Raw genomic sequence first — 14,829 nt, 5'->3', positions numbered from 1 at the left:
AATTTTAAGAGCCAGTGGACCAGAAAGCCAACATTTGACTGGAAACTCTCAGATCTTGTGAGAGTCTTAACTTGAGCAAGGCTTCGAATCCAGCTCACACAAGTATAAGGGCCATAGCCTCCTTGGAGGGGGCACTTATGCACATTAGGTTTTCTTCTCCGTAGTCAGATCGATTGATTTATAAGAGAAAACGTAGACTAGAACTATACAAAGCTGTTTGGAAATAAAACACTTTCTTGGCATTTTTGTACATAACTCAGGGGAAATAATCTAGCTATAAAATCCTAATTTTAAATGTAATTATATGCCAAAGGATATATTAGAGCTAAGTAGGCAGAATTAGATGGAATTAGACTTGTTTTGGAGAGTAATTATAACCAAATATATATATATGGGGTGTATGGTTTCATATGTGACTATTAAATTAAAAATGTTATTTTCTGTAATGCTTTATCACCCAAGTTTATATTTTTTATGAAGACAGTGGTGATCATTTTAGCAGTCATTGTGATATTTTCATTCTTCTGTGATCTGTTTCCTAGGGTGGCAACTGAAATAAATTCTGGGTTGGTGCTAAAAATTTCTTGGATCACGTTTTTACTGGCTAAAGGTAAATTAAATGACAACGATGTCTGTGTAAAGGTGAAATCGGATATTAACTAAAGATAAACATGCAATTCAAATCTGTAAACTCTTGGAAAAAGTAGAAGCAAGGAAATGCCATTTCTGGGTCAGATCAGTATGTGCTCTTTATATGAAATGTGGGCTGCCATTTGCCTTTTGCATATTCTTTGAGACTAGCAGTTTTTGTGCTGTGATTTCAAGTTCTAATTTTGAAGTCTGCTATTTGGAAAATATGAGGGGAGAAGAAAGAGAACATTCTAATACATGGTATTTTAAAATACTATGAATTTGAATACTTTCTAACCACTTGGTTTAATGACAAAGGAAGCAAAGGAACCATGCACATCAACAGTGGATTGGCAGTTGATAATATGCCCAGATCCCAAATCCTGCATTTGTTATTTTTTCTTGAATGTCTAATATAGCCCTGCCCCAAAACTACTTTTCAATACCAGGCTCAAATAAAGGTAGTATTACTTAAAATTCAGACCAAAATGCATAGGAAGATGTGTAAGAACCCCCTGTCAAAAGGGAAAAACCTGTTTTGCAGGTATTTACCCATGGGCTAAGTAGTAGTGAATTGGGATGAATGAAAACGAGATTTTTAGTAAAACTTAGTAGATGGAAAGAGACAAGTCTTGTTGAGAGAGATGGAAAAAATAGCATATTCTGCAGTTTGGAGGCAGGCCAGTTTGTGAGTAGTGGATTGTAAACAAGTTTGCCTGGCTGGAGTGGAAATCCCTAACTGGGAGGGGCTGTGGGGTATGATGGTAGTTTGGATGGACCAATTAATAAAGTGCCATGAAGTCTGGCTCCAATGTAGTTAGTTACTTTAAATTTGGATTACTTATGTAATAGACACCCTACTTGGTTTTGGGTTTTTTTTTTTTAATGACTTCACAGGTCTCTACCAGTACCTTGATGGAAAAATTATAACGTTTTAGACAGGACAGTACACTTTGGTGATATTTTTCAGACCACCATTTTGAGTTTACCGAAGTATGTTTGTTGGGTGAAAGACCCAGATATGGGTATGGTGTTGATAGAGTATAGATTTTCTCATAATAAATTCTCTTGTGTTTGAGCTAATATTTAACTTTGGTTAAAGGGCTTTCTGGTTATAGAACTTTTGATTGGTTTGTTTTTTCAATATACGGGATTTCAATTCGTTAGGATTAAATATAACTAAAGAAAAGCATGAATTTGACAAGGCACCTTTACTTAGATCATAGAAATATTATTAGCTTACACCATATCTTGAAGTAAGTATCTTTTAAAAATTAAAACAGTTATAAGCATTGAGCTAAAATCTGACCCTGGTGATGAAACTCTCAGGGAGAAATAGAATTTAGTTATTTTAAATGGTAATAGGTATTTGAAAAATTGGTTATGCTTATCTTTTGTAAAACACAAAGTCCTCTAATCGTGGTTAAATATTTGCCTTTTATTGCGAATCAGGTATCATTAATGCATCATATCCTGCTTGTTATGGGCAGCGATGTGTCTGTTTATTGTTATAGTGTACTCTCCCAGGCCCCTGGTACAGTGCTCTGCAAACAGTAAGCATTCAATAAATGTGATTGAATGAATGAATGAATGAATAGTAAATACATCAGGGAGAATTTTCAAAGACCCTGATCATGGATGTGAAATTTTCTTAACCTTGTATTATATTCAAACTCAAGCTGTAGTGAAAAAAACTGTCACATTCTTTTTCATTTCTAGGGGAAGTATTACAGATGGAAGATGACTTGGTGATCTCCTTTCAGTTAATGTTATGTGTTCTTGACTATTTTATCAAGCTCTCACCTCCTGCAGTGCTCAAGGAGCCTTATAGTAAGTTTTAAAAATCATGAGTTTCTATAAGTAACTTATGGAATACATAATCTATATGGTACACTCAGGCCAACACTTAAATGCTTTAAAGACAAAATATCAGGAAATATTTTAGAGTTTCATTGAAAATATATCCGAATTCAGTGAGAGAACTTTGTAGAGTGCTAGCCTAGAGAGCTGTTGTTTTAAAATTAAAAAGCTGTTTGCAAAATAGGAGAATTGGAAACATGGTTGGGAATTATTTCCACTCCAGAATTCTAAAGCTTTGTTCTAGTTGAGTGAATCTGATATTGCAGCAATGTTATGAAAAACAGAAAAGCATGTTTAAGCTCCTTGTGGGCAGGGAATTTGTTTACCACCTCTGCTGTACTCTCCTAGGTGCTTAGTAAAATGTTCTGTGCTCAGTAAATACTACTAATTGAATGATGTGTATTGGTTACTTTGGAATGTGCCAGAGTAGGGGATGTGTTATAGGATTATAACCATTTTCAGGATAGCGGTTACAGATATTTTCCCCTTCAATCCAATAGCCCTGTTTCTCTACCTGTTCTTTATTTATGAACTACACATGGTCCTTAGCAGAGTAGTTGGTGAGGGTTATCAGCTAAAATGTTGACTTTTGGTATATATCCTGAAAGGCCATAGGCCAGGAAATTCTCGTGATACAGCTTTAGAATGACATTCTGCCTTAGAGAAAAAACATATACTTGTGTTTAAGTTAAAGCAGTAACGGATCCAAAGAAAGCCTAGTTAGGATACCCTCTGTAATATTTTCATTTTATAGTGAACATGTTTATAATCTCTTTGGTAAGTACAATCATAATATCAAAATGTGCTAGAGTCTGAACAGTTTCCTCAGGGATTGTCTTTTTGATTTGACGGATTTAAAGATGCTCTGAAAAAAATCTTGAAGAGTAGGGAAAAAAGAAGTTGGTTTGGGTATCATTCCAACTGGAAAATTATTTCCCCCATTTATATTTTAAACCCCTTCAGGCCAGAGACTATGTCTTTTACTGGTATTTTTCTTCTTCCAGGGGCCTACTGGAGTCTGTGTGTCTTCCCACAATAAGTGCATAAAAAAAGGTTCATGAAAGAATCATTGAGAAATAGAGTATGTGGTGATTCCTTTGCAGGCACAGAAGTAATTCCTGATAGGTAGTTGGGAGTGAATTTTTGCATCTTGCCTCTTCCCACCTTGCTTCAAATAGTACAGAAAATAAAATATTGTTTATGTTCATGAACTCCAAAGGTGTTTTGGGCAATCTCTTGTTCTTTGTGATATACCTCAAGGATGTGTTCCAGTTTGTTTATTCAGTCGTATTTACTGAGTGCTTACTGTGTGCAGAGCACTGTACTTAGCGCCTGGAAAGTACAATTCGGCAACAGAGACAATCCCTACCCAACAGCGGGCTTGTTCCATGTATGTGCCCAGTGTAAATGCTGATTTACTGCTAGTCTTTAAATTAGAAAAATCTTGCCACAAATAACTTGAGACATAAACAATATTAAAATCAGTTTATAAACCAAAGCTTTCAGCCTCCCCTCTGACAAAGTGGGCTGTTCTTGCTGAATGAGTTCCTGGTGGACTGGGTACAGGTGAGGATTGTGCACTCACCCTAGCACATTATGGATACTCAGTTAAAGACAGGAACAATTATTTCTAATTTGACAAGAATCCCCAAGGGAAGGGATAGAAGAATGACATGTGGGATCTCTGCCCTGTGACGGAATATTTCATTTATCTTAGAGCGTAGCATAGTGCTTTGGTATATAAGGCATAGTAAATACTGTAACTAAATACCATAACCAAAAGAGAATTTTTTGTGACCGATCACTTTATTTCCCGGTTTTTACAGGAAATGCCGTGAGTGTAATACCTATCAATGGCTCACCTCGCACATCAAGGCGAGGTCAGAACAGGAGCGCACGGCTAGCAAAGCAACTGGAGCATGACACAAGAGTCATTGAAGTTCTTTGTAAAGAGCACGAATGCAATATAGATGAGGTAACTTGCCCCATCTTTCTTTCTGGAAGTGGATCTAATATTGATTTCCATCAGGGAATAGGTATTGGACTGTTTCTTAAAGAGTCTGTTCAAAATTGAAAGAGGCCGAGCCTGGTTCTTTCCCCGTCATCAGTGGAATAAAGCAATATTGTGAATTATATCCAGTCCTGTTCAACCTTCTTCACCCAGCCATGCTTGAGGATCAATGAATGGTATTTCTTGAGCGCTTACGATGTTTAGAGCACTGTACTAATCCCTCGGAAGAATACAGTGCGACAGAGTTGGTACTCCTGCCCAGGTTAACTGAAGCAGGAGATAGAAAACCTTTTTGCTCCTTGGGGAAACTCTTTCAAATTGACAGGCCAAAAGAATTTTCAAAATCCTTGAATCAAATCTCTAAGGAATTGCTGTACACGAATGACAGTTGTGTAAAGGCACACACACAAAAATTGCCAGTTATTAGGAAGCAGCTTAACCTAGTGGAAGGAGCACAGGCCTGGGAGTAGAGGACTCGGGTTCTAATTCTCACTTTCTCAGTTACTTGTGTGACTGGACAAATCACTTGACTTTTCTGTGCCTCAGTTTCCTCAACTGTAAAATGGGGATTCGATGCTTGTTCCCTGTTGTATTGGACCCGTCCAAGTGCATAGAACAGTCCTTTGCACACATGAAATCACTCAATAAGGGATTGATTGCTTGATTGATTGATACTTAGACTGTGAACCCCATGTGGAACAGGGACTGACTGTGTCCAGCCTGAATCACCTGGGCGTACCCCAGCCTTTAGAATACTGCCAACACATAGCAAACACTTAACAAATACCATAAAAATCATACTAGTAACCGTATTAGAAACTGCTTTTTGGAATCAGTAAAGCACCAGCTAAGTCGAGATCTCTCTGATTCAGAACTGAGAGCAGAATTCAGGGGCACTTATTTTGGCGGCACTGTTGTCTGCTGATTTAATGATAAGTGGAGGTAAAAAAATAAATAAATCAAGAAGGCAGGTTGGTGCCAGTGTGAAAGCAGCGTGGTTTAGTGGAAAGAGCACAGGCCTGAAAGCGAGAGTCCCACTCTACCACTTGTCTGCTGTGTGATCTTGGGCAAGTCACTTCACTTCTCTGTGCTTCATTTCCCTTATTCATAAAATGAGGATTAATACTGTGAGCCCTGTGTGGGTTAGGAATTATGTCCAATCTGATTAATTTGTATCTACTTCAGCTCTTAGGACAGGGCCTGGCACATAGTAAGCGCTTTAACAAATACCATTTTAAAAAAAGCTTCAAATTATATCAAAGGTACTGTTGTGTCAAGCCCTCTCAAAGGCTGTGACCTGGATTTATCACAGACACCACATCTGTCTCCTGGAGCAGGATCACAAACAATGAGGTCCTCGAATGTAGTCAGTCCACCCGCATCGAAGCAGTGCTTGTCACATTACACTTTAACTGGACGGAACATGTGACAATATGGACAATGGCAGGAAATCCAGACAGCTGTTATAGGGTCAGCTAGGGGACCGTAAACAAGAAGTACAAAAGAATTCTTTAAAGACAAAGTGAAGCAAAATCTCAGATCAAGTGGCATAACTGAGGACAGCTGAGAGACAGCAGCAGCCGACAGAGCAATTTGTCATTCAACAAGTAGAAATGGGTGGCTCTATCCGAGTAGGAGCTTTGTTAGTATCCTAATCCTCCTTGGTTTCTTAACTACCTTGGTCATCATCATCCACTTTTCCTGGAAACTCTCCGACTTTGGCTTTACCCACATAGTGCTCTCTTGGTTCTTACTGTTCTGACTGTTTTGCCTCATTCACCTTAAAATTGATTACCTCTAAGGCTCTTGCTCTTAACATGATTTCAACTGTTTGACGCAAGCGGCTCCCAATTGTAAATAATAATAATAATAATGATGGTGTTTATTAAGTGCTTACTATGTGCTAAGCACTGGGGGGATACAAGGTGATCGGGTTGTCCCACGTGGAGCTCCCAGTCTTAATCCCCATTTTACAGATGAGGGAACTGAAGCACAGAGAAGTTAAGTGACTTGCCCAAAGTCACACAGCTGACAGTTGGTGGAGCTGGAATTTGAACCCATGACCTCTGACTCCAAAACCCATGCTCTTTCCACTGAGCCACGCTGCTTCTCCATACCTACCTCATCAGCCCTGCTACCTCATCTTTAGCACAGATATATATATATTATTTATTTGCCTACTTTGGTTTTAATGAGTCATATATATTCACCTTTCTCCCTGCCCCCCAACCCATTCAGGAGTGATGGGGTCTTTTATTCTGATTTTATGTTTACAAATGCTTAGTGAGGTTTTCTGCAAACAGTTGGGAACTCAATTATGGCAGCTGGTGGAAAGATAGGAGTTAAGCTTTGGAGTCAGCAAATGTAACAGCACTTCAAGGAACAATCAAAAGATTATCTTCTGCACATCAGTCTTTCAAACCATACTGTCTCACAAATAGGTTAGATCTCTCTGTCAGTAGTATCACCTATAAACCCCAGAGGGCAGTTCTATAAATTGCATAAAATTTCAATGTATTAAAAAGTAGGATTAGGAGACTTGGGAAATCTTGGCGTCTCCTATTAAATGTTTTCAGAGAATTTCCCTCCGTTTTTGAACACAACCCCCTCAGTCCAGAATGACTGAATTAGCCATCAGTCTTCCTGTTACTATATTAGGAAGATCAATATTTTGTTAGGGATTTTGGGGAAACATTCTCCTGTTTCACAAGAATCACAAAGCAATCTCTCCTAATAGGAATTTTTTTTTTACAGTGGTAAAAATTATATCCTCTCTAAATGCAGCTTTTATCCTAGTCCATCTAACTAAGAAATGACAATGTCCCAATTGTTCTCCTATCCAACATGGATTGGAAGACCTATTTGCAAGACTTCAGTTTTAAGACTGAAAATAAAAACTTGCTGACTTTATCTGGAGGTCTTAGCCCAAGAAATTCGTATTGTGTGAAAATAACTCTGGAATTAAGGGATCCTTTTGATTTTGGTGTGCAATTTAAGAAGAAAATGTGTTAACTATATAAAACCCAAGTGAACTATTAGTAATTATTTTAGTGCTTCAAGTATTTATTAAAGCTGCAGTTTTAATTTGGTGACAGGAGTGATTGAATGTGGTTTTCCTCTAAAGGGATAATGTTATAATTTGATGTTTTCCAGGTGAAAAATGTGTATTTCAAAAACTTCATTCCTTTTTTGAATTCTCTTGGCATTGCAGCTTCTAATGGAACTAGTGGACTTCCAGAGGTAATTGGAAAGTAAATATTCAACAAGATCATATATTTGATGATGTATTAGGCTTTTTTTTTAACGTCATGTGATCATTTGGCAGAAGAAGAGGGGTATACCTTCATTTAGTAATTTATTTTTTGAGCCTTTAAATGTAGGCTGTGAAGTAAAAATTATGGAGTTTGTATGTGTATAAAAATTATGAATTATTGCCAGTGAGTCCTATTTTGCCATCAAGGGCCTCAAAGGAATTTCTGTGTCCTTTTTAATTAATCAGTGGTATTTATTGAGTGTTTACTGTGTGCACAGCACTGTTCTAAGCAGTGGGAGATTACAATACAGGTGAGTTGATAAGATCCCCACCGACAAGGAGCTACTACTCTATAGTGTAGAGTAGGAGTTTACAGTTTAGAATGCCTTTGAAACTATAAAAGGGATTTATACCAGTGATACCCACCACTTCCCAAGTAGTTTTTTCAGGTACATTGAGGTGGTGTCAGAAGGGAAATGGAACTATAGCAAGGGCAGAATCAGATCACTGATGAATCACCCCGTTTTACATGCAAATGTCAGAGACCACATTTCTGAATGCATCCTTAATAGCTTTCAAAAAAAACCCTTAAAATTTATCTATGTAGTTGCTTGTGGTCAAGTTTTATCATCTCCATAATTTAAAATTGAAGAACATTTGTTTCACTGATTTCATTTTGTGATGGGACTTTGTGTTGCCACCAGATTCGATTATATCTATTGGTTATGTTTGGATATATTGAAATTCCTAGGGTTGTGGGATTACGGAAAGATATTTACGGACAAAATGTTTTGAAGTTTATTTCCTTGTTTAGAGTGAATAGATGGATAATTTAGAATAAAGGAAGCTAATGAAAATCATTCAAAAGTGTTTAGAAATGAAGTTTGCGTTTTAGCCTATTTTGAAAATGAATTGATAAGTGATATTTACCTGGTATACCCTTTTTTTGCTGAACTCATATCCTGAAGCAAAGGAAAAAACACAAAAATTGAATAATGTACCGGTGAGTTGAAAGGATAGAGGGCAGGGGGAAGTGGTGAGATGGATATTTGACCTGTGATTGTAACTTGAAAGTGAAAAGAAACACAGAAAATGCATTAAATTTTGAGGTTGTTGAAGAGGGTATATTATTTGAGTTGGTGTAGCATACTATTTGTGATTAGTGACTTATACACCCAAACTGCTCTACAGATGCGGCAAACATACAAGCAATAGTGTATACTCTAGGGGAAAAAGAGAAAAGAAAGAAATTGAAAGGCGAGAGTCCATGTGCCATTATAATTGAGATACCACAGTAATAATAGTTCTTTAAAGACAAAAGTTGGCCAAATGTTATCATTTTGTGTTCTAATTTTTATCTTTAACATGGGAATTCAAACGAATATGCAAATAACTCATTGCAGCATAGTTTATCATTTTCATCCCAGGCTGATTGTGAATTATTTCATTGGCCACCGCAAACGCAGTGTCTTGGCAATATTTCCAAACAGGTGGTTTTAATACCACACCACAAATGATTTCCTTCCCAGTATGAAGACATATTATTGTCATTTATTTTTATTAAGACCTTTGCCGTTGAATATTATTCTAGGCTTTGATAAGCCCAGTTGCATTCAGATAGTTACTGCTGCAGCAATTCAGGTCCTAGGAAATCAAGGACCAGCTCAGGAATGTCTTTGTTGAGAGAATTGTTTTTTATGTCTTTTGCTGCTTTGTGGGTATAAGTGACTAAAATAAGCAGTTGTATCAAATGGAGGAATAATTCAAATTTTGGAAAAATATTCTACAGAGAAAATAATTCTCATGTTTGTAAGTTGTAAATGTGAACTGTATATAATATAGCATCTTGGATTGCTAATTGTACCCTTTACAATTAGATAAAGCTAGGCCTCTGTAGATAAATATAGATGAGCTCATAATGTCCAGCTGAATTAGATTATTTGGGTTTGTAGGACTCTACTCAATTTTGTCATTTGTGTATGCTGAAAACTGGATAAATGACTCTTTGATACTATTATCTGTAACACCAGTGTGCCAGCAAATGTTAATAAGTGCAAAACCTAAAATATTAACATTCTAGTAATATTTTAAAATTGTTATTTTTTGGAGTTATATTGCATTGGCCCTAACAGTTGAGTGAATGTTATTACTAATGTGTACAGATTTCAGAATTAAATTTGTACCTCCTTCACATGTAATTCTGTAATCATTTTTTTTCTCCTTTTTGAGGCTGAAAATCTTTCCAAGCAGTATGAAAAGATTTACCTTAAGAACAAAGATATGGATGCAAGACTATTTCTAGATCATGATAAAACCCTTCAGACTCAGCCTAGTGATCTACGGTATTTGTCTATTGTGTATCTTGTTTTCCTTTGAACAAAGTGTATGTAATGTATAATTAGAGGCCTTTTTTACCCTCTTCACTTTGATGATTTTTTAAAATATTGGTCTAGAGACTATCGAGTAATAATATCCTAAATTTTAAGTACCAGCTAGCACTATACTCCAACCTTTTTCTTTTTCTGAAATCCAGTGGAAAATATTTTTTTTACTGCCACTGTTTTGAAAATCAACTCATTTTTTAAAATATTCCCTAGGAAGGTGGTGTGCACTTGCCATTGTTTGTTGCTAATCATGCCCTATGTGACAGTTAATATATTTTTAGTGTTTCTAAGAGCGTGAAAATATGAACTATTGTGTCTACCATAAGCTCAGTAAAAATGCTTTCTCTCTTGAAGTCCAAATATGTATTATCTTATTCAATAGAAAGCTTGATCTGCAGCCAACTTAATGAATAACTTTACCCCCAAATAACTTGATAGGCAAATATGAACTTCACCATGTTTTGTTAAGTAGGATGGGATATTTGCTTTGTATTGCTCAGCAATATTTTCAAATCTGAAGTACAGAATATCAAAGATTGTGGTTATGATATGTGTCTTTGTACAGTTCTGAAATCGAGAAAACCCCCCAAAAGAACAACCCTGATGAAGAAGTACAGCTAATTCCTCCACAAACACCAGTTAGGTAAGGACTGCTTACTTCTGATGCTTGACTTTTATTATATCCTACTTTTGAAATGCAGTAAACAGTGAATGAAACAGCCCATAAGACCTGGGCTGCAACTGGCCTCTTATGATCAGGCTAACCTCCCCAACTGGCCGTTGGGGAGGCAGTCATTTGGACTGACTTTGCCCTGAGTCGTGATTTTATACTATAAAACTTTTTATATAAAACAGGTGGAAAGCAACCGTCCTCATCCAGGAATGAATAATAAATTTGTTATTCTATAGCCTTTAAATTGCTGGGTCCACTGGACTTTAAAACAATCAATGAAGGTATTTATTGAGTGCTCACTGTGTGCAGAACTGTACTAAACCCTTGGGAGTGTACAGTGCAGCAGAGTCGTGGGTAATAAGCTACTAAAATAAGTAACTATAAAATAAGTAACTGGAAAGGAGGAATCCTCAGAATCCAGCTCTGGGCATCTCCCATCTCCCTTGAACAAGTTTACTCTCCTTACTTGACTTCTCCAACTCCCTTTCATTACCCTTGCAGTCTGGCTTCCACAACCTCCAACCACTGAAACTCTTCTTTCCCAAGTCACTGATGACCTCTTCCTTGCTAAATCCACTAGAGAAGCAGTATGGCGTAGTGGATAGATTATGGACATGGGAGTCAGAAGGTCATGGGTTCTAAAACTGGCTCTGCCATTTGTCTACTGTGTGAAGTCACTTGACTTCTCTGGGCCTCAGTTACCTCATCTTTAAAATGGGGATGGAGACTGTGAGCCCCATGTGAGACAGGGACTGTGTCCAACCTGATTAACTTGGACCTACCCCAGTGCATAGAACAGTGCTTGGCACATAGTAAGTGCCTTACAAGTACCACATTATTATTATTATTGTTATTATTATTAAATCCACATCCTAATCCTCCTAGACCTCTCATCCATCTTTGGCAATGTGGACCACACCCTCTCCTGGAAACAGTGTGCTGTAAAGCTCATTATTATTAGTAGTATTATTATTGTTATTGTTATCATGGCATTTGTTAAGCACTTTTTATGTGCCAGGCACTGTACTGAGCACTGGGTGGGCAGGGAATGTGTCTGTTTATTGTTATATCGTACTCTCCATAGTGTTTTGTACAGTGCTTTGCACACAGTAAGCGCTCCATAAATACAATTGAGTGAATTAATGAATAAACTGATGCTATCCTGTCCTGGTTCTCGTCTTCTCTCTCGCCCCCTTCCTTTTCAGGTCCTTTTGTGGGCTCCTCCTCTGCTAACTAACTGTAGAGGTCCTTTAAGGCTTGGTGCTGGGTCCCCTTTATTCTCCATCAACACACACTGCCTTGGGGAGCTCACTCACTTCCAGGCTTCACGAACCATCTCTTTACTATCTCTACGCTAATGATTCCCAAATCTAATGGTCATGGGTTCTAATCCCGGCACCGCCATTTGTCAGCAGTGTGACCTTGGGCAAGTCACGTAACTTCTCTGTGCCTCATTTCCCTCATCTGTAAAATGGGGAGGAAGACTGTGAGCCCTACGTGGGACAACCTGATCACCTTGTATCTACCCCAGCGCTTAGAACAGTGTTTGTTACGTAGTAAGCGCTTAACAAATACCAATATTATTATTATTATTAACTACCAAATGGAAGAATAATTCAAATCTTGGAAAAGTATTCTAAAGAGAAAATAATTCTCATGTTTGTAAGTTGTAAATGTGAAATGCATATTAGTACACATAATTGGGATATGTTCCCTGCCTTCAAGGAGCTGACAGTCTAGAGGGGGAGGTAGACATTAGTATAAGTAAGTAAATTATGGACATGTATAGAAGTGCTGTGGGGCTGATGGTGGGTGAGTATCAGTTAAGTGCTCAAGGGGTACAGACCCAAGTGCACACCCGAACCAAAAGGGAGAGGGAGTGGGGAAAAACTTGGGGAAATGTGACCTTAGTAAGGCTTTGAAGGCAGGGAGAATGGTTGTCTGGCATATATGGAGGGGAAGAGAGTTCAAGGCCAAAGGAAGAATGTGGGAAAGTAGTTGTAATGAGATAGACGTTATCGAGGCACAGTGGTAGAGAAGTGTGTGAGCTGGGCTGTAATAGGAAATCTAAATCCATATAGCTCTTTTTTTTTTTTAGCAGTTTATATTCAGTTGGTGATAATGTCTTAAAGGAGCGTAGCTCCTTTTTTGGATACCGATTGTAATACTGGTTTTCTAAGGAAAAATAAACCTTTGGAAAAATGCATGTACTTGTGATTCAGTATGTTTATTTTGTGAATAGATTATCTGTCTTATGTGTTTACTGGTTTTGAATACATTCTTACATTAGCATACAGCTACTATAGTTTACTAGGGAGCTTCTGTTTCAGGAAATGTTTTTAACTGTAATGGAGATTATCTTGTTGAATTTCAGTTTGTTTCCTTTGTTCGATCTTTTTTTTTCCCCTAAATGGATTGAGTTTTTAATGTCCCTTAACATTTCCTTTTTTTCCAGGGCTGTCATGAATACTATCCAACAGCTGATGATGATTTTAAATACTGCAAGTGACCAGCCATCCGAAAATCTCATCTCCTATTTCAATGTAAGATAACATTCTCAATTGAATTAAAACAAGATGAAGAAAGACCCATGTCTGAATCAATATATATTTAGATATCAAATAGAAAGGGCTAGTTCTTTGGGGGGAAAAACAGTAAATAAGGCACATAAAGTTACCAGCATCCAGTCCTGCTTGACTACAAATAGTAACATTGGTCAAGTAGCTTAATTTTTGTGCTTGGTTCTCCGAATTAGTTAACATTCTCTCTGATGAACAGTCAGTTCTTCTAGAAAATGTATTTTCATTATGCATTTGGGATGGTGAATTAGGGAATGTACTTCCCATAAGGCGTGTCTGTAAATATTGTGCAGTGCAGTGTCGGAAGAAATGCTTAGGCTCATATGCAAAATATCAGACCCAAGTTGAATACTATCTGGGGTGAAGTTTTCCTTAATCCTGGGGGTCTACTAGAGAGCTACTGCATCGTTAATAGGAGAAATAAGTATGTCCTAAAGTATGTCTCTTAAGTATTTATTTGTTAGCAAAATAAATAGTAAGTTGTATTTATACTTTCAAAACTAAAATCTAGAGTGGGTTTGAGGGATACTGGATGCAAATGTTTTTTGAAGCTTTTTTAAATCTTGAGATCAAAAAATATTTTATCTCTCACTGTTATGAGCCTTTTTTCCTTTTTTATTCCTTGGCATAAATGGATGAAAAAGGGATTAAATAATACTTACCTTCCTTCCACATAGCTGTCTTTCCATCTCTTCTTAATAGAATGAAACCTGATTAGGCTTTGAGTTGAAAATACCAGCAACAGGGTTTAAATTGGACAATAGCCAAGATCACTTTTTGGGCCAATCTCCAATATTCTGTTCTGCTCTTTTCCCTTCTTGGGTGTCAGGGACATTGGGAAAAGTAACGAGGAGGGTGCTTGTGGAGGTTCTGGATTGGTAGAGTTGAGTCCCTGGGAGTTAACTTCTGGTCTCTCTTGGTGCCCATCTCTAGCGATCTGTGTGGCACCGTGTCTTCAGAAATAATCCAGAGAAGCACTGTGGCCTAGTGAAAAGAACATGGGAATCAGAGGACCTGAGTTCTAATCCTTGATCCCTCCACTTGTCTGCTTGTGTGACTTTGAGCAAATCACTTAAGCTTCTCTCTGCCTCAGTTACCTCATCAAAATGAAGGTTGACTGTGAGTCACATGTGGGACATGGACTGTGCCAATTTTGATTAGCTTATATGTACTCCAGCACTTAGTACAGTGTCGGGCATGTAGTAAGCACTTAACAAATACCATAAGGAAAATAAAACATGTCAGTGTCCAACATCTGAATACCCCTGGTACTCTCGCTTGTCCAGACTACTTCTTGGGTGGAAGGGGCACTGATTAGGATACCAAGAGTATTTCCCTTAAATACTATAAAAGAAAAAGCCTTCTATTCTGCTGCTTTGTTGGGGTGGACAAATTTAATGTATTGTGGAACACTGGAAAAAGCTGAACACTTCAGGTTG

The 14,829-nt window shown here is 37.6% G+C and overlaps 1 protein-coding gene across 1 annotated transcript in view; it reads left to right on the top strand.

The window, feature by feature from the left end:
• RB1 (RB transcriptional corepressor 1) overlaps positions 1 to 14,829 on the top strand; it is a 100,379-nt gene that overhangs the window by 33,020 nt on the left and 52,530 nt on the right. The window contains exons 6-12 of the mRNA XM_038761557.1: positions 543 to 610; positions 2,350 to 2,460; positions 4,317 to 4,465; positions 7,655 to 7,741; positions 9,984 to 10,096; positions 10,704 to 10,781; positions 13,267 to 13,354. Of these exons, the coding sequence (XP_038617485.1) occupies positions 543 to 610; positions 2,350 to 2,460; positions 4,317 to 4,465; positions 7,655 to 7,741; positions 9,984 to 10,096; positions 10,704 to 10,781; positions 13,267 to 13,354 (694 nt within the window). The remainder of the gene's footprint in view (positions 1 to 542; positions 611 to 2,349; positions 2,461 to 4,316; positions 4,466 to 7,654; positions 7,742 to 9,983; positions 10,097 to 10,703; positions 10,782 to 13,266; positions 13,355 to 14,829) is intronic.

The sequence above is a fragment of the Tachyglossus aculeatus genome, chromosome 20, assembly GCF_015852505.1.
Source record: "Tachyglossus aculeatus isolate mTacAcu1 chromosome 20, mTacAcu1.pri, whole genome shotgun sequence".
In the NCBI taxonomy this organism is placed as follows: domain Eukaryota; kingdom Metazoa; phylum Chordata; class Mammalia; order Monotremata; family Tachyglossidae; genus Tachyglossus; species Tachyglossus aculeatus.
Note: the sequence above shows the minus strand (reverse complement) of the source record. Positions and strands in the feature narration are given on the sequence as shown.